Source organism: Haliotis rubra, unplaced genomic scaffold (assembly GCF_003918875.1).
Source record: "Haliotis rubra isolate DU_JTF1 unplaced genomic scaffold, ASM391887v1 Scf230, whole genome shotgun sequence".
NCBI classification, from domain to species: Eukaryota; Metazoa; Mollusca; class Gastropoda; order Lepetellida; family Haliotidae; genus Haliotis; species Haliotis rubra.
In genome coordinates this window covers 685,510-709,691 of record NW_025766337.1, presented here as the reverse complement: position 1 = coordinate 709,691, position 24,182 = coordinate 685,510, and the positions used below count along the sequence as shown (strand labels likewise).

The window sequence follows — 24,182 nt, the reverse complement described above, 5'->3', positions numbered from 1 at the left end:
TAATATTGAACAAACGTTATGGATAACAACTTCTTTATCATAATATTGAACAAATGTTATGGATAACAACTTCTTTATCATAACATTGAACAAACGTTATGAATAACAACTTCTTTGGGTAACAACTTTTTATCATAATATTGAACAAACGTTATGGATAACAACTTTTATCATAATATTGAACAAACGTTATGGATAACAACTTTTTATCATAATATTGAACAAACGTTATGGATAACAACTTCTTTATCATAATATCGAACAAACGTTATGGATAGACAACTTCTTTATCATAACATTGAACAAACGTTATGGATAACAACTTCTTTATCATAATATCGAACAAACGTTATGGATAGACAACTTCTTTATCATAACATTGAACAAACGTTATGGATAACAACTTCTTTATCATAATATTGAACAAACGTTATGGATAGACGACTTCTTTATCATAATATTGAACAAACGTTATGGATAACAACTTTATCATAATATCGAACAAACGTTATGGATAGACAACTTCTTTATCATAATATTGAACAAACGTTATGGATAACAACTTCTTTATCATAATATCGAACAAACGTTATGGATAGACAACTTCTTTATCATAACATTGAACAAACGTTATGGATAACAACTTCTTTATCATAACATTGAACAAACGTTATGGATAACAACTTCTTTGGGTAACAACTTCTTTATCATAATATTGAACAAACGTTATGGATAACAACTTCTTTTCATAATATTGAACAAACGTTATGGATAACAACTTTTTATCATAATATTGAACAAACGTTATGGATAACAACTTTTTATCATAATATTGAACAAACGTTATGGATAACAACTTCTTTATCATAATATTGAACAAACGTTATGGATAACAACTTCTTTGGGTAACAACTTCTTTATCATAATATTTAACAAACGTTATGGATAACAACTTCTTTTTTTCATAATATTGAACAAACGTTATGGATAACAACTTTTTATCATAATATTGAACAAACGTTATGGATAACAACTTCTTTATCATAATATTGAACAAACGTTATGGATAACAACTTCTTTATCATAATATTGAACAAACGTTATGGATAACAACTTCTTTATCATAATATTGAACAAACGTTATGGATAACAACTTCTTTATCATAATATTGAACAAACGTTATGGATAACAACTTCTTTATCATAATATTGAACAAACGTTATGGATAACAACTTCTTTATCATAATATTGAACAAACGTTATGGATAACAACTTCTTTATCATAACATTGAACAAACGTTATGGATAACAACTTCTTTGGGTAACAACTTCTTTATCATAATATTGAACAAACGTTATGATAACAACTTCTTTATCATAATATTGAACAAACGTTATGGATAACAACTTCTTTATCATAACATTGAACAAACGTTATGGATAACAACTTCTTTATCATAACATTGAACAAACGTTATGGATAACAACTTCTTTGGTTAACAACTTCTTTATCATAATATTGAACAAACGTTATGGATAACAACTTCTTTATCATAATATTGAACAAACGTTATGGATAACAACTTCTTTATCATAACATTGAACAAACGTTATGGATAACAACTTCTTTATCATAATATTGAACAAACGTTATGGATAACAACTTCTTTATCATAATATTGAACAAACGTTATGGATAACAACTTCTTTATCATAATATTGAACAAACGTTATGGATAACAACTTCTTTATCATAATATTGAACAAACGTTATGGATAGACAACTTCTTTATCATAACATTGAACAAACGTTATGGATAACAACTTCTTTATCATAATATCGAACAAACGTTATGGATAGACAACTTCTTTATCATAACATTGAACAAACGTTATGGATAACAACTTCTTTATCATAATATTGAACAAACGTTATGGATAGACGACTTCTTTATCATAATATTGAACAAACGTTATGGATAACAACTTCTTTATCATAATATTGAACAAACGTTATGGATAACAACTTCTTTATCATAATATTGAACAAACGTTATGGATAACAACTTCTTTATCATAACATTGAACAAACGTTATGGATAACAACTTCTTTGGGTAACAACTTCTTTATCATAATATTGAACAAACGTTATGGCTAACAACTTCTTTATCATAATATTGAACAAACGTTATGGATAACAACTTCTTTATCATAATATTGAACAAACGTTATGGATAACAACTTCTTTATCATAATATTGAACAAACGTTATGGATAACAACTTTTATCATAATATTGAACAAACGTTATGGATAACAACTTCTTTATCATAATATTGAACAAACGTTATGGATAACAACTTCTTTATCATAATATTGAACAAACGTTATGGATAACAACTTCTTTATCATAATATTGAACAAACGTTATGGATAGACAACTTTTTATCATAACATTGAACAAACGTTATGGATAACAACTTCTTTATCATAATATTGAACAAACGTTATGGATAACAACTTCTTTATCATAATATTGAACAAACGTTATGGATAACAACTTTTTATCATAATATTGAACAAACGTTATGGATAACAACTTTTTATCATAATATTGAACAAACGTTATGGATAACAACTTCTTTATCATAATATTGAACAAACGTTATGGATAACAACTTCTTTATCATAATATTGAACAAACGTTATGGATAACAACTTCTTTATCATAATATTGAACAAACGTTATGGATAGACAACTTCTTTATCATAACATTGAACAAACGTTATGGATAACAACTTCTTTATCATAATATTGAACAAACGTTATGGATAACAACTTCTTTATCATAATATTGAACAAACGTTATGGATAACAACTTCTTTATCATAATATTGAACAAACGTTATGGATAACAACTTCTTTATCATAATATTGAACAAACGTTATGGATAACAACTTCTTTATCATAATATTGAACAAACGTTATGGATAGACAACTTCTTTATCATAACATTGAACAAACGTTATGGATAACAACTTCTTTATCATAATATCGAACAAACGTTATGGATAGACGACTTCTTTATCATAATATTGAACAAACGTTATGGATAACAACTTCTTTATCATAATATTGAACAAACGTTATGGATAACAACTTCTTTATCATAATATCGAACAAACGTTATGGATAGACAACTTCTTTATCATAATATTGAACAAACGTTATGGATAACAACTTCTTTATCATAATATTGAACAAACGTTATGGATAACAACTTCTTTATCATAACATTGAACAAACGTTATGGATAACAACTTCTTTGGGTAACAACTTCTTTATCATAATATTGAACAAACGTTATGGATAACAACTTCTTTATCATAATATTGAACAAACGTTATGGATAACAACTTCTGTATCATAATATTGAACAAACGTTATGGATAGACAACTTCTTTATCATAACATTGAACAAACGTTATGAATAACAACTTCTTTGGGTAACAACTTCTTTATCATAACATTGAACAAACGTTATGGATAACAACTTCTTTATCATAATATTGAACAAACGTTATGGATAACAACTTCTTTATCATAATATTGAACAAACGTTATGGATAACAACTTCTTTATCATAATATTGAACAAACGTTATGGATAACAACTTCTTTATCATAATATTGAACAAACGTTATGGATAGACAACTTCTTTATCATAACATTGAACAAACGTTATGGATAACAACTTCTTTATCATAATATCGAACAAACGTTATGGATAGACGACTTCTTTATCATAATATTGAACAAACGTTATGGATAACAACTTCTTTATCATAATATTGAACAAACGTTATGGATAACAACTTCTTTGGGTAACAACTTCTTTATCATAACATTGAACAAACGTTATGGATAACAACTTCTTTATCATAATATTGAACAAACGTTATGGATAACAACTTCTTTATCATAATATTGAACAAACGTTATGGATAACAACTTCTTTATCATAATATTGAACAAACGTTATGGATAACAACTTCTTTATCATAATATTGAACAAACGTTATGGATAGACAACTTCTTTATCATAACATTGAACAAACGTTATGGATAACAACTTCTTTATCATAATATCGAACAAACGTTATGGATAGACGACTTCTTTATCATAATATTGAACAAACGTTATGGATAACAACTTCTTTATCATAACATTGAACAAACGTTATGGATAACAACTTCTTTATCATAACATTGAACAAACGTTATGGATAACAACTTCTTTGGTTAACAACTTCTTTATCATAATATTGAACAAACGTTATGGATAACAACTTCTTTATCATAATATTGAACAAACGTTATGGATAACAACTTCTTTATCATAATATTGAACAAACGTTATGGATAACAACTTCTTTATCATAACATTGAACAAACGTTATGAATAACAACTTCTTTGGGTAACAACTTCTTTATCATAACATTGAACAAACGTTATGGATAACAACTTCTTTATCATAATATTGAACAAACGTTATGGATAGACGACTTCTTTATCATAATATTGAACAAACGTTATGGATAGACGACTTCTTTATCATAATATTGAACAAACGTCATGGATAGACGACTTCTTTATCATAATATTGAACAAACGTTATGGATAAGAACTTCTTTTATTTCGTGAGTGCGACGTTTCGCTACAGAGACTTGTCTATAAAGTTTGTCCAGTATAGTACGTCCCAATAAAATGCTACTCAAAAACTCCTGTATTACAATGGATGCGGTGTTTCGGTTAACGTCGCAGCCATTGCAAAAAAGAAGTTGTGTATCCATAAAAACAATCGTTCCTGGTGATACTTTCTGATTGGTTGCTAATACAGTAGGCGTCTCAGGTTGAATATATGACACAGATTTCTTTCTTATTCTACAGATATTTATTGATGTTTATGATTGAATTTCGTGAAGACATCTTTGTTCTCGTCTCCAAAATACAGCCAGCTACTTCCGGGGTACAAAGCATCGTTCTCATAGCAAGTTGATTGCCGGGACTGTTATTTTAGTCCGTAATCCGTAATTGAGAGAGTCCGGATTAGATAGCAAGTTTTAATAATAAATTAAGACCAGTTTTGCCGGGACTCAGAGATGTCCGGATTATTTTACACGTGTTTTACACGGCTTTACACATCCGGTGAAGTGGATTACTCCTAGGCACCGTCATCAGTGAAGAAATCAAACCTTCTAAAACAAACATTTATTTGCTACTTGTTTCAACAGACTGCCTCGCGCGCCTACCACACCGTGACGTCAATGAGCGGCGTGGTCACCTCTGACCTGAACGCCTTCCTGGTGCGACACCGGCTTACCTTCCTCTCTCAGCCCATTACGGTGAACGGCACAGTCGGAGGCATGGTGGCTGCGTCCTCACACGTGAGTTGTCTCCCTTTGGTCACGCGCGCCCCTAATCACACTCACTCCAGCATACAGAGAGAGAGAGAGAGAGAGAGAGAGAGAGAGAGAGAGAGAGAGAGAGAGAGAGAGAGAGAGAGAGAGAGAGAGAGAGAGAGAGAGAGAGAGAGAGAGAGAGAGAGAGAGAGAGAATGTTTATTTGAATCTCACTTTCTGTACATTGTCATATAATGCAAGCTTTTTGGTGGAGTTTAAAAGTACAGAAAATAGTTATGAGAGACTATTTAAAACCAATAAAACATTGTAAACATACAGTATGTACACACATATAACCGTTTACATTTGAAGTTAACAAGTACAGGTATGCATACATGCATAACATATATACAACAAACATACATACATACAAACACATATACAAATAGCCATACAAACGCACATATTACACGCACACGCATACCTACCTACACACATATACACATACACAAGTACACACACACACATATATACATACACTCCCAAAAAAATATGCACACCTACATACAAACGTACATATAACACGCGTACAAATGCGCGTACCAACACAGACACACACGCATACATACACACACGCATACAAAGACGCATACTGCACGCGCGCACATACACGTACCTATGTATATACAAACACACGCACACATGCACACCCACATACACACACATACGTACAAACACATACATATGTACATACAAACCCACGTACATATATATACCTTCACACATACACACACATGCAAGTATGCATGCAAGCATACATACATACACACACATCCACACATACACACACAAAAATATAAATGTATTATAATCACACATTGTATACCCACATACATACAGATACAGGTAACCAGCACACAATACCATTTAACACAAAGCAAACACTATAATGAAATACAATACAGCTACGTACACTCGTACAGCTGTTACAATACATAACATTCACACACCATGTGATGCATTCATCTGGTGTTAATGAATGTAAGGGTCAAATATTAACACATTTAAAACTTAAGATACAAGTTGTGTATAAACTTTAAGATAATGACTGACGACGTTTATACATGTCTGTGACTGTATCACAGAGGAGATGGACTATATCTGGTGTGTTTAATAGATGTGTACATTTTATAAATGAGGAGGAGTTATTGAAGGATGGATATACATCAGATTGTTGCATTGTTTGGAACAGGTCGTATCGCAGGTCGTTGTACATATCAGTCTACAAGAAAATGGATTTCATTTTCTATTTTCATACATGGTGTTACGGTTTTACGCCGCTTTTAGCAATATTCCAGTAAAATCATGGCTGGGGACATGAGAAATGGGCTTCACGCACTGTCGAACCCGGGACGATCGAACGATTTAACCACTACTGGCAAACAAGAATAAGTTGAGTACCGACCTGACAACTGACCCGTATTAGCAGTTATGAGTGCCGCCAACTGGCGCTTGCCATTTTTAGCGAAGGGGCCCCAGGTTGTCCGCGATCAAGTGTGGTGCTACGCGCGGAATCAATTTCATCGTCATGTAATGCACGTGCACTAGCCTACATCTGCTCTACCTTTCACAAACCAAATGGATTTGCTCATTGCCCATTCGTCACCACTCGCCCCTTTCCGTAAACTCCAAGAAGTCGCTATTCGGCTTGTCCCGGAATAACACGAGTTGGTCACGAATGCTCATTGACGTGCACCGCCTACTTCTCGTAAACGCGTTCTCTGCGCAGGTCCAACTTATCCTTGTTTGCCAGTAAGCAACAACACCACCCTACATCAAGGGACTGTTCATAATATGGCTAGTGGGAGTGATTTTAATGGGGTTTCAAAATAGGCGCGAGTGCAAATCTCAACATGTCGTTTTCTGACTGATAACGTTTTATAGAAAAAAACAACAACAAATATTTTGGTGATTGTTTGGAAACGTTATGAAACTAGTGTTTAGATTTTTTCTACTTCACCATGTATGTTATAATGACATCAGGCTAAAGCTGTTAATAAGCCGTCTTGTGCTCTTAAGTAGTTTGAATTTATCAAAGAAGATGTACGTGCAACTTTGACATGGTGTACGAAATGGGAAACCCCTCTTCAGCATCAACATTACACCTTTCAATTTAATCTATGAGTATATATGCATGTGTCCTGACTTGTGACCTTTGACCCAGGGTTCAAGCTGGGATGGACCAACCATGAGCGGCTACGTTATTGAGATGAGAATAATCGACTCTCGGTCCAAGCTCCGGACGTTCACAATGGAAGACGATGGTGACGTCATGAAGGCGCTCATGTGTAATCTCGGCGTTTTCGGCATCATGTATGACGTCACCCTGAAGGTAATCCCCATCAGATTGAAGACATTGAAATGAAGATTAACAATGTTTGTCACTTTTGTTTCTTATTTAATGAATGAGTGAGTGAGTTTAATTACACGCAATTTTAAGCAATATTCCAGCAATATCACATCGGGGGACACCAGAAATGGGTTTCACACATTGTATCCGTGTGGGGAATCGAACCCGGGTCTTCGGCGTGATGAGCAAATGCGCTAAAAACCACTCAGCTACACCACCACCTCTGTAATTGAAGAAACATTTCCAAGAAAATATTGTGCATCGACACCTTTTCATAGCGTGGCCTAAATTCTTTGTTTCGATTAAAAGCTTTTCAAGAGAACCATAAACCAGGAAACAATTCCTGGAACAATTTAGAAAATGAACACAAACACATGGTAATTGTAATGTTTGTTTAAAAACGACAACAATAGGTCTGGGAGTACTTTATCCATGAGTACAAGAAGTTGCATGATTTAGTCTTTGTCTGTAATATTTCTTTTGTCTCCGACACTAGGTTTTGGTTAGAGTTACGCCCCTTACTCGTGTGATGATCCGCTGATGTTTGAACTAGACTAGTAAATCACTGATGTAACACCATAAGTGTTTTTTATTCCGTCACAGGTATTTCCAATGAAAATAGCCAAAGTTGAAAATCAGTTCCTGACAATAGAGGACCTCTTTTATAACGCGGAGGCACTAAAAGCCGTTGTCACGTCCAAGTTCCTCACAGAACCCGCCTGGTATCCATTCAGCGGAATCACAGACAGCGAGGCGGAGGAATACTCTCGGACCGGAACTATACCCAGCAGCTGGAGCGCCAGGAAAGACGTCATGTGGTTGAGGTCAGTCCGCCAAGGAACTATATCATCCCTAAAGTATCCCCACAACGGTACCACCACACAGTATTACCACGTTAATTCGAGTGATACGTACTGTTCAACGTGAAATCGTGCGTTTCACATATCGGGTTATCAAATGGTAACAGAGTTATTCCCCCTTAACTACATAACTGTACAGTACCTTCCCAACGATCGCAGTCATGGCAGTGCTTCGAGAGCTCGGATCCGGAATAACGGGGTTGATGAATGACATTCCCAGTAGAGCAGACGTGTTGTAATGCCGTGATCATATCCAGTGAAAGTATTCCTATGCGATGTGAGGCGGCCGTAAAATCTGAATTGGTTATCGCCCATTAACCACTTCAAATTTAATAAAATTGACCAATCAAATTACATCATCCCCCAAAAGTCATAGCAGAATTTTGTTACAGAACAATCAAGCTGATTTTGCAGGTTGATGTTGCAGGACAATCGAGCTGGTGGAGGATGTAGACCCGTCCCTCATCCAGGGCCCGGTGTTCCTGCCTACCAAGGGGGCGTTGTCGGGAGGAAACGTCACCAGTCTACTGCGGGGCAGGGTAGGATGTTGTTACCATGTTGTTACCACGTTGTTACCATGTTATTCAGCCGATAATGGGTACTGTGTGTGAAGCTCATTTCTACTCTTTTATTTCCATGAAGGAATAGTTTTCGAATATTGTTAAATGGGGTGGAAAATGATATTTACTCACTAACTCGACCAACTGGGCAGTAATTCATTGTGCAAAGTGGGTGATAAGGTTTTTTTTACTGTTCCTCCAAGTCGAATTGTGTAAGTGAGTAAATTTTAACAGCGCCTCACCAAGCTTGTAGCCTCGCGCAGTTCCTGAACTGAGCCTGAATATCTAGAGGGTGCCGGCCGGCATAGCATATCTCAACCACTAATGTGAAGGGACACAACTGTGGGTCCGTCAGTTGTCTGAACTGGAGGTGGCGAGTACTATCTAACAGCAACAATACAGCTGTTGATATAATCGTTATGGACGAGAAAAGTACGTATATAACGAACTCAGCGGGACCATTAGTTTTAGTTCGTTATAACGGTAGTCCGTTGTAAAGGGGTGGACAGCAGAATGCCGGGACAAAAAAAATCGGAAAAATCCCATAAAACAAAACCCAGTTCGTTATTACGAAGCTTGCTGACCTGGAATCGAACTTGGTAGGATCCCAGAATATGTGTGTCATCATTAGTCTAGGAGATGCGAATTCGACCTTCCACCCTATCCGTGTATCTGAATTCTACGCTAGCTGCCACCTGCCTCGACTGACTGACTGAGTTTAGTTTTACGCCGCTTTTAGCAATATTCCAGCAAGATCACGGCGGGGGACACCAGAAATGGGCTTCACACATTGTGCCCATGTGGGGAATCGAACCCGGGTCTTCGGCGTGACGAGCCAACGCTTTAACCACTAGCTACCCCACCGCCCCCACCTGCCTCGAACCATGGCATGGTCAGAGATCTATCGGAGACCAAAGATTTCTTGCTACTGCATGAGGAGGGGGGAGGAGGGCAGAGAGACCTCAGAGCTAATTCACTGGAGAAGAGAAGAGTAACTGTACTGAACTGCCAAGTGTTTGTTTTTTTGTTTTTTTTCAATATGTCAGTTATGTGAATTATGCAAGGCTCCAAACGTCCACATACCCCTCGTACATTTAGGTTTTGAAGTTCATACCCCTTTCTATTACCTACGAGGGAGAACATATCGGGGTTCATATTTTTCATACGATGCCCTAGGGCAAAATATCACTTTGTCATGGTGACGTGACGTCATGAACAATGCTATGACGTCACGTTTCTTCTATGACGTTGCGTGCTACATAGGCGACGGCAGGTAGCTAGCCTATGTTTGAAAGTAGTTTTGGGTGTATGTTTCTCAATTTGACGACTTCGGTAATAAACAGAATATTATACTCGTGCCCACATCATACTATGTTTACGACACTCGGGCCTAATTATCGGTATATCCCTCGCTCTCGCTCGGGAAATACCAACATTTAGGCACTCGTGTCGTAAACATAGTCTGACATGGGCACTCATATAATATCCTCTATGTATTGCAGGCAGGAGTGGCTATCCCACGTTCTCTGCCACGGGTCAGTTACCACTACCTCATCGACGCCTTCGCCACCATCCTGCCCCCCAAACACGGCCGGGAGACGAGTGCGGCCTTCATGATGAATATAGACAAGGACTTCGACAGGCCGACCAGGGCTGTGCAGGTAAGTGTGGTGGTTAGGTTATACTACACCAAATCATGTTCCTTAGATATAACTTTTCGTAGTGCAGGCCGAATTATCTGACAGCTGTGATTGGATGATTTTGTGTAAGAGTTTTGTGTTTTTTAAATATACATCGATCCAGTAATTAAAACTGACAATATTTTTCGACGTTTAGTGCTGTCTTTTTCAACACAATGGCTTATGCTGAATGTGTGCAGATATGTTTTCAAGTAGGTGACATTTGATGCGGAACTGCGGTTGGTGTGTTCAACGTTAACGTCCTGGGTGCCGTTCCACTAACCGATCTTAACTAAGATCAATCTTAGCAAGTTACGCCAATTTTACAATCGTCTTAGCTAAAAGTTACACCCGTTCCACTACCCGATCTTAGACCCATCGAAGCCGGTCCCGATCTTACGATCCGATTCAAGCTTAGACGGAGACTCTTTCGTTAGAGAGATAGAGTAATGCGAGGCACGAGTTATCTCCCTTTGCACAGTCTAGCAAATGATGGAAGTAGTTTACGAACCAACTGAGTGAGTGAGTGAGTTTAGATTTACGCCGCACTCAGCAATAGTCAAGCTATATCGCGGCGGTCTGTAAATAATCTAGCTAAGATGCATGAAAGCTATGTGTCTTAGCTATAAATAATCGAGTCTGGACCAGACAATCCAGTGATCAACAGCATGAGCATCGATCTGCGGCATAGGGCTAAGATCGGTTAGTGGAACGGCACCCTGGGTGCCGTTCCACTAACTGATCTTATTTAAGATCAATCTTAGCAAGTTACGCCAATTTTACAATCGTCTTAGCTAAAAGTTACACCCGTTCCACTACCCGATCTTAGGCCGATCGTAGCCGGTCCCGATCTTACGATCCGATCGAGACTCTTTCGTGCGAGAGATAGAGGAATGCGTGGCACGAGTTATCTCCCTTTGCATAGTCTAGCAAATAATGGAAGTAGTTTACAAACCAACTGAGTGAGTGAGTGAGTTTAGATTTACGCCGCACTCAGCAATAGTCAAGCTATATCGCGGCGGTCTGTAAATAATCTAGCTAAGATGCATGAACGCTATGCATGAACGTATTTACAGCCGAGATTATAAGTAATATACTGAGAACAGGTTTTAAGTCAGGACTTTAAAAATGTCAATTGTGTCAGAGCTTTTAATATGTGCCTGAACCTTGTCAATCAGAATAAACAAGGCGTGACGAGGCATCCTCTATAACGTATGTAGAATCTGTCAGTGGTTTTGAGTAACACGTGGCCTGCCTTTAGAATCCCCCCACCAAATAAGCGCACGTGAAATCAAACATATTTGTATCTTCTTTTTTTTCAGAACATTGTTCACTTCATGACCCGTCCCTATTCTTAACCATGACGTTGCAATATTGTTGTACAAATGTGTCACACCGACTCGCTCGGTTGTGTTCCCATGACGACAGTGGTCAGACTGGTCTGACATTTGTAGGGCTTCAGTGCAGTGTTTGTTTACATCACAGAAATATACAAATTCATTTCATGGGGGGATTTTAGGGGACGCTCACGGTGAAATGCTCGCTCTTATTTTTCACATAGAATAGGAAAGCCACCATTTTGGTTTCTCTACGATTGATTTTAGCTATCCTAAGTTGGTCATGAGCAACTTAGACTTTGAATCTTAACTTTACGATTGACTAGGGTAAGATTGGTTAGTGGAACGGTATGCCGATTGTAACGTCACGCTAAGATTGGGATTTTAGGGGTTTATTATTGGCATTGGGCTAAGATCGGTTAGTGGAACGGCACCCTGGTTATTTTAGACAATAAAACGGTGCTATGGAAGTCTGTGGGAAAACATTTGGTTGTGTGTAACCTATAGAGATGTTAGTCACTGTTCAATTGACAGTCCAACCAGAGTTGATTCAAAGTGTTAATGTCATCATGCCTTAGTTCCACCATCCGTCTCAGATGTCATGTTGTAGATCTATAGGCAATATGGAACATTTGAAAGCGCTTTTTCTCACGACATCCTGCTTCCGGGTTACACATGGCCTCGTTCTGAGTCTTCTACAAGAGTCGCACTGCATGACCGATTAATCCTCCGGTTCATATACGTTCATTTACTTGGAAGGACTGAGATCGAATAAGAAACCTGAATGCGCTTTTCGTTGAACTGTTGACGCAAAAACTAGACCCTATTGATCAAATTTTTCTTAGCGCTCTCCTGTCAGTCCTCATTGTATTGGTATCTATAGACTTCCGTGTTCAGACAACCCGTATGTTTGCACACGAGGCTATACAATATTATGGCACGTGGTGCGGTGTTAAAGGGAAGCCTGGTTCCGGGCTATTATATACGACACCTGTAGGGATTCGACACAAATGTACAATAAAATATATATAGTAGGAACGTTGTGGTGGCTTACATTGAAACGATAGATCTTTATACAAAATTTTCCCACACACACACACACACACACACACACACACTCTGTTCCAAGAATGAGTGGCTTCTAAACAGACACAATTAGAATAAACAACAGTTCTTTAGCCACGGCCACCGTGACGAAATTCATCCTCGGCGAAAGCGTGTTTCTGTTCACCTATATCATAACGCGGTTAGCAGGCCCAGTGATATTTTGGTGCTATTTCAGGTACACAACATACCACCCACAAAACGCAAATAAAACGATTCACAGTTAATAAAGTGATACTGATGAAATAAAGGTATAAATTTTCGTCATCGAGAGAACTATTTGGACATGAGTTAAATGTTGGTAGAGCTCTACCCATACAAATAGCAACATGGCGTCTGAGTGGACACATGGCACAGGGGGCGTATATCCAGCTTTATGGGGTCATTTTAAAACGATCACTTTTAGATCTAAATATTCAGGTGAACCTGAAACCGTTTAACTAAATGTTTCTTGAGTGGTCCATCATCCGCATCAAGCTGGATATATCAAATCCGGTTAAGTTCATATGGTGATAAAATATACGGAAGAAACTTGGGTATATAGCAGAATAAATTCAGATCACGGAAGAACGGAACGATAGAAATAACTAATACAGAAATAAAACAAAAACCTACACACATTAACATAAAATAGATTTCATAGCTTTTAGCGTCCCTCCATAGCCTTCAATATTGGAGTATATATGATTACACTCGCATGTGTGTCCTACTGATTTACGAAGCGCTTGCGCGTTAGAATTCTCGTACTAGCCTCGTTCTTGCTGGGGTAAATTAAAGAATTTCGTAAAATCTGCCTGTACACCCGCGTGTGTAATCATCTCTTTTTATCTATTAAGTATATGCTGTATGATCTAGACCTTTATCATTCCGGACTGCCGGGTGAAATGGAGAAGCTCGTTTAACTTCCAAGTATGCTGCAAAGTGGAACCTCTTGATTCGAGTGAGATAAAAAAGTTGTCAATCATGACGTAATGAAGTTTCTTACACACCCGTGGGTGAGAAACCCATGTGAGAAAACTGGTATCACACATATGTGTGAGATCGATTTCTAATCCCGTGATTGGCTACTCCATGGTGATGACCTAGTGTCAGGGTATGACGGACTATTTCTGATTCAAATTCATTGATAAGTTACTCGTGCTTCAATCGAACAGAAACCTGTTACTCGTGCAAAAAATACCCCTTTACACCTACCTGTTATTTTTGCGATTGCAACATAAACAGGTATTTATACAATGAGTCACAAGTAGAATAAATATAACACAAATCTATTTTTTTTCTAATTCCTTTTATTAAAACTCTGATTTCTAGTCATGAATTCAAAATGGCTCCAACAATCTGTGATACCTGTGTAAACAATTATGTGAAAATCACCGTTAGACATAAAGCCCTTGATTCCCTTCGAATATTCAAAATGTACAACACTGGTACTTTTACAGGAGAGATGCGACAAGTGTCATGTGTCGTCTTGCAAAAATACCTGACACGATAACGTCAGTGCCTGTCGAGAGATCAATTTGCCTTGTTGTTTCTTTGATGCATTGATGAAGATGACATTTTTCACTGATACACATGATGGAGACCCACTACCATCTCCGAGATACTATGTGATTCTAATGTTATCAAATTCACTCATGACAATCTGAACCAAAACACACTCGTTGAAACAATGTACAACATGGAACGTTTTGCAAGGCTTCATGAGTGCAAATGCCGGCACAAGTCCTTTCTGTTCAATCGAACATGTACAGGAACGGTTGATCTACACATAAGTCATTGCTTAAGATATTCCTCTGACGCATGATAATGAAAAGTTTATGTCTTGATAACTTACAGGATGTAATCAACTCACATTTCATACTGAAAACTCCGTAAACTCCATCACATTCCAAGTGGCAGTTTCTGGCTCGGGAAAACGAGAAGGATGTGGCGAAGAAGAGTAGTGAACAGTGAACGTAACCTCAGCAATGTCACATTCAAGCACACTAGGTGCACCTAATTACACACACTCAAAACCTTTGGCTCCGGTCGATGGTAGAACATTGAGCGTAAACTGGTACACAAGTACAGATCCCCAATGTGCAGAGATATCCAAAACAATCTTCCGATGATGACGACAACCACCAAGCGATAACGATGACGTCACACGCTCAAATATTTTACGCTTGCAAGAATTAAAATCATCCACATTTGCATGGTAACATCATCGTTTTAGAGGGTTTAATTAATTTTCAGTGATCTTATCCAGTGATCATTATCACCATTGCCTTGATGATGCGAAGAGGTGGCAGAAACCTTTTTGTGGAGGGTCACCATGGGGATGAGTAGTGATTAGGAAGCCAAGTGACGTCACTCATTCATAAACGTTGTGGTGTGTATTATTGCGCACCTACGATTAGAAAACATGAAATTTGAATCTGTTCGACCATAAAATGATACGATTTATGGTGTGTAAGAAACAGATTACTGTACTCGTGTCAACCCCACCTTACCATACATCGCAGAGATTAAATAAACTGTAACCCTTTTAATCAGGACAGTATTGTATAAATGGTCACCCCACTTTACCATGCATCGTAGAGATTAAATAAAGTGTAACCCTTTTTATCAGGACAGTATTGTTTAAATGGTCACCCCACTGAACCATACATTGTAGAGATTAAATAAAGTGTAACCCTTTTTATCAGGACAGTATTGTATAAATGGTCACCCCACTTTACCATGCATCGTCGAGATTAAATAAAGTGTAACCCTTTTTATCAGGACAGTATTGTATAAATGGTCACCCCACTTAACCATGCATCGTAGAGAATCAATAAAGTGTAACCCTTTTTATCAGGACAGTATTGTATAAATGGTCACCCCACTTAACCATACATCGTAGAGAATCAATAAAGTGTAACCCTTTTTATCAGGACAGTATTGTATAAATGGTCACCCCACTTTACCATACATCGTACAGATTAAATAAAGAGTAACCCTTCTTATCTGGACAGTATTGTATAAATGGTCGCCACACTTTACCATACATCGTAGAGATTAAATAAAGTGTAACCCTTTTTATCAGGACAGTATTGTATAAATGGTCAACCCACTTTTCCATGCGTCGTAGAGAATAAATAAAGTGTAACCCTTTTTATCAGGACAGTATTGTATAAATGGTCACCCCACTTTTCCATTCGTCGTAGAGATTAAATAAAGTGTAACCCTTTTTATCAGGACAGTATTGTATGAATGGTCACCCTACCTTACCATACATCGTAGAGATTAAATAAAGTGTAACCCTTTTTATCAGGACAGTATTGTATAAATGGTCACCCCACTTTTCCATGCGTCGTAGAGAATGAATAAAGTGTAACCCTTTTTATCAGGACAGTATTGTATAAATGGTCACCCCACTTTACCATGCATCGTAGAGATTAAATAAAGTGTAACCCTTTTTATCAGGACAGTATTGTATAAATGGTCACCCCATTTTACCATGCATCGTAGAGATTAAATAAAGTGTAACCCTTTTTATCAGGACAGTATTGTATAAATGGTCACCCCATTTTACCATGCATCGTAGAGATTAAATAAAGGGTAACCCTTTTTATCAGGACAGTATTGTATAAATGGTCACCCCACTTTACCATACATCGTAGAGAATAAATAAAGTGTAACCCTTTTTATCAGGACAGTATTGTATAAATGGTCACCCCACTTTACCATACATCGTAGAGATTAAATAAAGAGTAACCCTTTTTATCAGGACGGCAATGTATAATGGTAACACTAGTTTACCATGTACTGGGTCTAGAGGAAACGAACTCTAACCCCGTTTATCCGGACGGCAAGGTATTTACTTTTGCCCTTGTTTATAGTGTTAACATGTGGCAAAGAGTAACCTCGCTTATCCGGAGATTATTTGTCAAACCAATATACTGAGTCTCGTATTACTTGGTCGACCAACAATAGGTATAGTCGGATAGCAAGAGACCAGATTGTACACACACAAAAAAATTGTTTAATGTCCCACTGTAAATAATCTACTTTAAACCAGTGGTCAATGTCATAAGCAACAATCCACCTCGTCAGATATGAAGACAAACAGCCAGCCAAGTGAAATAAGGAACAATTTATCAAATATATATACATTTGTCACTTTCTCTGTTACAAGTTCATCATTGAGGAGTCAGAACGGCAGATTCGGCTCAACGGCACCACCCCTGTCAACGCCCTCCTTCCCCGATTCGTCCTCAACGCCGACTGTCTCCTCTGCCCCGCAAACACCGCCTTCAACGTCGCCGGAGACACCGGCAGGTCCTTCGTAATCGACTTCCTAGCGCCTCCATGGCAACCCGGCTTCTACGACATCACCATTAAGGTAATGCTGAAATAACAACAGAGTAATAAGCATTCATAAGGTGGAAGAGTGAGTGAGTGAGTGAGTGGGTTAAGTTTTACGCCGCTTTTAGCAATATTCAAGAAATGGGCTTCACACATTGTTTGTTTGTTTTTTTAAAATAATTTTATTGTTTTTAAATATATTTTACAAAATATTCAGAAAACTCAACAAAGGACATTCAGGTTACAATCCAACAAGCATATGATTTACAAATTATGTGAAGAGTTCATGATATGAAGCCCAAAACTTATATAAGGCGCTGATATTACACTCCATTAAAGAAGAGCACTTTGTTATCATATAATAATGTCTAATTTCATACTGGAAAACATCAAAAGGTGGCACACTGTTTTTTAATCTGCTATCAAAAATTAGGTTTGTAAAGATAATAATGATTAGATTGAGAAGGTTATTGTTTTTGTCTGGGAAACCAAGCAATACTTGATATTGATAAGAGCTTTACGATTTAGCCAGATATGGTTAACTTTACTGAAAGACCAGATAATGTGATCAAGTGTCTCAATTTCGTCTTGGCAGAACCTGCATTTTGAATTATTTATATATTATTATTATTTAACTTAAATAGCTTTATATTTGTCGGTAAGATGTGATGTAATATTCTATATTGGAACCATTGTAGTTAACTGTCACTTGTGCATCTAAATGGCATGTTGTTATAATTTCTCCAGTGGTCAGATAAGGCTTCGTTGTTTACAATAATTTGCTACCATTTTTGGCAATGTCATTTGTTTGTGGTAACTTCTGACAATAATGTTCTGTAAAACCGCTGTGTCCCCTGTGGGACTTCACACATTGTACCCATGTGGGGAATCGAACCCGGGTCTTTGACGTGACGAGCGGACGCTTTAACCACTCAGCTACCCCACCGCCCCTGTGTTGGTAGAACTGATCACGTCATGACATGTTTGTGGATATCGACTTTCTCATTGTTCGCAACGACATTTCCGGTAACTTCGTTACAAGCAATACGAACGTTGCTACCTATACAATTGTCTTATCTTCAGATTACAATAAAACCCTGCTAATCCGGACTGTATTGTATTTGGATTAACAAAAGTCCGGATTAACAAAGCATTGGTACGAAGTAGGCTCACTTCTGATACTGACAAATAACACAATTCATCCAGACAAATAACACAATCCATCCAGACAAATAACACAATCCATCCAGACATATAACACAATCCATCCAAACATATAACACAATCCATCCAGACATATAACACAATCCATCCAGACAAATAACACAATCCATCCAGACATATAACACAATCCATCCAAACATATAACACAATCCATCCAGACATATAACACAATCCATCCAGACATATAACACAATCCATCCAGACATATAACACAATCCATCAGGACAAATAACACAATCCATCCAGACATATAACACAATCCATCCAGACAAATAACACAATCCATCCTGACATATAACACAATTCATCCAGACATATAACACAATCCATCCAGACAAATAACACAAACCATCCAGACATATAACACAATCCATCCAGACATATAACACAATCCATCCAGACATATAACACAATCCATAAAACACAATCCATCCAGACATATAACACAATCCATATAACACAATCCATCCAGACATATAACACAATCCATCCAGACATATAACACAATCCATCCAGACATATAACACAAACCATCCAGACATATAACACAAACCATCCAGACATATAACACAATCCATCCAGACATATAACACAATCCATCCAGACAAATAACACAATCCATCCAGACATATAACACAATCCATATAACACAATCCATCCAGACATATAACACAATCCATCCAGACATATAACACAATCCATCCAGACATATAACACAATATATAACACAATCCATCCAGACATATAACACAATCCATCCAGACATATAACACAATCCATCCAGACATATAACACAATCCATCCAGACATATAACACAATCCATATAACACAATCCATCCAGACATATAACACAATCCATCCAGACATATAACACAATCCATCCAGACAAATCCATCCAGACAAATAACACAATCCATCCAGACAAATAACACAATCCATCCAGACATATAACACAATCCATCCAGACATATAACAAATCCATCACAACATCCAGACATATAACACAATCCATCCATATAACACAATCCATATATACACAATCCATCCAGACATATAACACAATCCATCCAGACAAATAACACAATCCATCCAAACACAATCCATCCAGACATATAACACAATCCATCCAGACATATAACACAATCCATATAACACAATCCATCCAGACATATAACACAATCCATCCAGACATATAACACAATCCATCCAGACAAATAACACAATCCATCCAGACATATATCCACATATAACACATCCATCCAGACATATATAACACAAATCCATCCAGACATATAACACAATCCATCCAGACATATAACACAATCCATCCAGACATATAACACAATCCATGCAGACATATAACACAATCCATCCAGACAAATAACACAATCCATCCAGACATATAACACAATCCATCCAGACATATAACACAATCAAGGAGATATATAACACAATCCATCCAGACAAATAACACAATCCAAGACATCCCATCCAGACATATAACACAATCCATCCATAACACAATCCATCCAGACATATAACACAATCCATCCAGACAAATAACACAATCCATCCAGACAAATAACACAATCCATCCAGACAAATAACACAATCCATCCAGACATATAACACAATTCATCCAGACATATAACACAATCCATCCAGACATATACAATCATCAATTCATCCAGACATATAACACAATCCATCCAGACATATAACACAATCCATCCAGACATATAACACAATCCATCCAGACATATAACACAATCCATCCAGACATATAACACAATCCATCCAGACATATAACACAATCCATCCAGACATATAACACAATTCATCCAGACATATAACACAATTCATCCAGACATATAACACAATTCATCCAGACATATAACACAATTCATCCAGACATATAACACAATTCATCCAGACATATAACACAATTCATCCAGACATATAACACAATTCATCCAGACATATAACACAATCCATCCAGACATATAACACAATTCATCCAGACATATAACACAATTCATCCAGACATATACCATATAGGATTTTGTTTACAATATCAAGGCAAAGCCTAGTGGTTCCATCTCCATCCGCCTGCAGTACATTTCGTCCACTGTGCCGATCGCATACAGGGATATCGGTATCTGACCCGTGATAGGTCGGTATGCAGGGGTTCCGGACTACTGGGTTCCGTGCTATGGGCAGTTTCACTGTACAAACACAATGCATGTTAGTTGAACCTATAGGGCCATGGCGTTGTTTTAAGTCGTCACGAAACGGTATACACCATGCATCTAGCATCTAGCTTACTGGGGGAGTCAAACCAGGGTTTGTTAAGTGAACGAACCTTCCACCACTGGGCCAATCTCCGGTGACCAGTTGTAGCGGCACAAACTGACCTAACACGATACGAACGGTTCGGCGAGGTCAACACTGGTCAGGGCAGTTGACTTTGGATATAACGAACACCATACGTCACGCATTAGATGGCACAAGTCTCTAGGGCAATGGTTAATAGTTCAAATGATATATTTTCAAATATAATAAATCAATATATTAAAAAAAAAAAGACACTGGCTGACCGCTTATCTGGACATGTCTCTTTAAAAGGATGGAATTACTTCACATCCATGGGTTTAGCATTCCGTACAGCCTTGGAGCAAGGCTAGTCTCACATATATCAATACTTTACGTTTATCTTTCATGTTTAATATACGTCCCACACATAACATTGTCCTACGACTGACTTTTTGTAGTTCATGCTTTGCGTCAATTACGATGTTTGTCTCATGTCGTAACGTCTGACAGCCATGTTTTCACGAGTTGCGACAAAACGAGTAAAATATTGTTTTCTGCATTCACGACATAAAATATACGTCGTATTTGATAAAAACAATTAAGTGTTCTATTTATTACATAAATTTGTGATGCCACAATGCCTCCCTTTTCAACTAGTCCTCACCAGCTGTCCAAGTCGTATCCCCAGTTACTACCGTTATCAACAGCGTGTGCAAAAAATAGTTCCTCGTTAATAGTTAACAAAAATTACACATATAACACTCAGAATTGTGGTTCAAAATTTCAAATATCTATCATTGATATACCGCTTAGGAAAGATAAAGAAATCCGAAGTATTTAAGGCTGTTTTGTATTACGCGCATTTGTTGAAAGGCGCATTAACCGATGTAGACAACACGGCATCAATCACAGCAAAGATCAATAGTCCGCTTCCTGGGATGTTTATTGAACGAAAATCAAACAAGAACAGACAGCATAATGTCTGCATAAAAATGAAAGAAAGCGCCCCACGCCGCTATTTATCGATGACATACGTGCTACATGAGTACCTAGCTACCCGACCTTTGACATCTCTTCTCGACCTGCTCGCATGGTGGAGCACGGGACAGGTTGGCAGCAGACGAACCAAGGGAGACAACTCTCCGGACGAAACTAGTTCCGTCACCATAAAAATACCGGTTTTCGATGGTGAAAATACTGATTTTCATATTAATGACGGCGAAATATGTGTTTTGCTTGAAAAGGATACTATATATGCATTTCGTATAACTACATATGTCACACTCATTAATATAATACATATGACTACCTCACACTTCCTATCGTACGTATTAGGGCTGGGGCGGATAACCAGATAATTATTCTTTCATGATTAAAACATTGTATTGTCTTTGAAGATTTAGACATAATTTACAGTCAACATTTTTGAATATAACACATTGTTAAGATATTGAAAAACTCGAACTTTAAGCTTCCGACCTGAAGAATATATTGACATTTATTACAAATTTGATGTCAGGAATTAACATAATTACCATGTTTGACACATATGAATACCACAAGTCTCGCATATAGGAATACCATGTTTGAAATATAGGAATATCACAAGTCTCACCCATAGGAATACCATGTTTGACATATTGGAATATCACAAGTTTCGCCTATAGGAATACCATGTTTGACATATAGGAATATCACAAGTTTCGCCTATAGGAATACCATGTTTGACATATAGGAATACCACAAGTCTCGCCTATAGGAATACCATGTTTGACATATAGAAATATCACAAGTTTTGCCTATAGGAATACCATGTTTTACACATATGAATATCACAAGTCTCGCATATAGGAATACCATGTTTGACATATAGGAATACCACAAGTCTCGCATATAGAAATACCATGTTTTGACACATATGAATATCACAAGTCTCGCATATAGGAATACCATGTTTGACATATAGGAATACCACAAGTTTCGCCTATAGGAATACCATGTTTGACATATAGGAATACCACAAGTCTCGCATATAGGAATACCATGTTTGACACATATGAATATCACAAGTCTCGCATATAGGAATACCATGTTTGACATATAGGAATACCACAAGTCTCGCATATAGAAATACCATGTTTTGACACATATGAATATCACAAGTCTCGCATATAGGAATACCATGTTTGACATATAGGAATACCACAAGTTTCGCCTATAGGAATACCATGTTTTACACATATGAATATCACAAGTCTCGCCTATAGGAATACCATGTTTGACATATAGGAATACCACAAGTCTCGCATATAGAAATACCATGTTTTGACACATATGAATATCACAAGTCTCGTATATAGGAATACCATGTTTGACATATAGGAATACCACAAGTCTCGCATATAGGAATACCATGTTTGACACATATGAATATCACAAGTCTCGCCTATAGGAATACCATGTTTGACATATAGAAATATCACAAGTCTCGCATATAGGAATACCATGTTTTACACATATGAATATCACAAGTCTCGCCTATAGGAATACCATGTTTGACATATAGGAATACCACAAGTCTCGCATATAGGAATACCATGTTTGACACATATGAATATCACAAGTCTCGCCTATAGGAATACCATGTTTGACATATAGGAATACCACAAGTCTCGCATATAGAAATACCATGTTTTGACACATATGAATATCACAAGTCTCGTATATAGGAATACCATGTTTGACATATAGGAATACCACAAGTCTCGCATATAGAAATACCATGTTTGACACATATGAATATCACAAGTCTCGTATATAGGAATACCATATTTGAATACCACACGTCTCACATATATCAATATCGTACGCCTGACATGTTGAATAACGTATATGAATATCATACGTCTCACATATATCCATACCATACGTTTCATTGCTGATGTGACGTAAAATTTTA

At 37.1% G+C, this 24,182-nt stretch overlaps 1 protein-coding gene across 1 annotated transcript in view; it reads left to right on the top strand.

Moving 5' to 3' along the window:
- Nucleotides 1-24,182, top strand: part of LOC124278077 — a 39,604-nt gene that overhangs the window by 14,450 nt on the left and 972 nt on the right. The window contains exons 5-10 of the mRNA XM_046713828.1: nucleotides 5,299-5,451; nucleotides 7,631-7,798; nucleotides 8,420-8,640; nucleotides 9,104-9,215; nucleotides 10,739-10,897; nucleotides 17,516-17,722. Coding sequence (XP_046569784.1) covers nucleotides 5,299-5,451; nucleotides 7,631-7,798; nucleotides 8,420-8,640; nucleotides 9,104-9,215; nucleotides 10,739-10,897; nucleotides 17,516-17,722 — 1,020 coding nt within the window. The remainder of the gene's footprint in view (nucleotides 1-5,298; nucleotides 5,452-7,630; nucleotides 7,799-8,419; nucleotides 8,641-9,103; nucleotides 9,216-10,738; nucleotides 10,898-17,515; nucleotides 17,723-24,182) is intronic.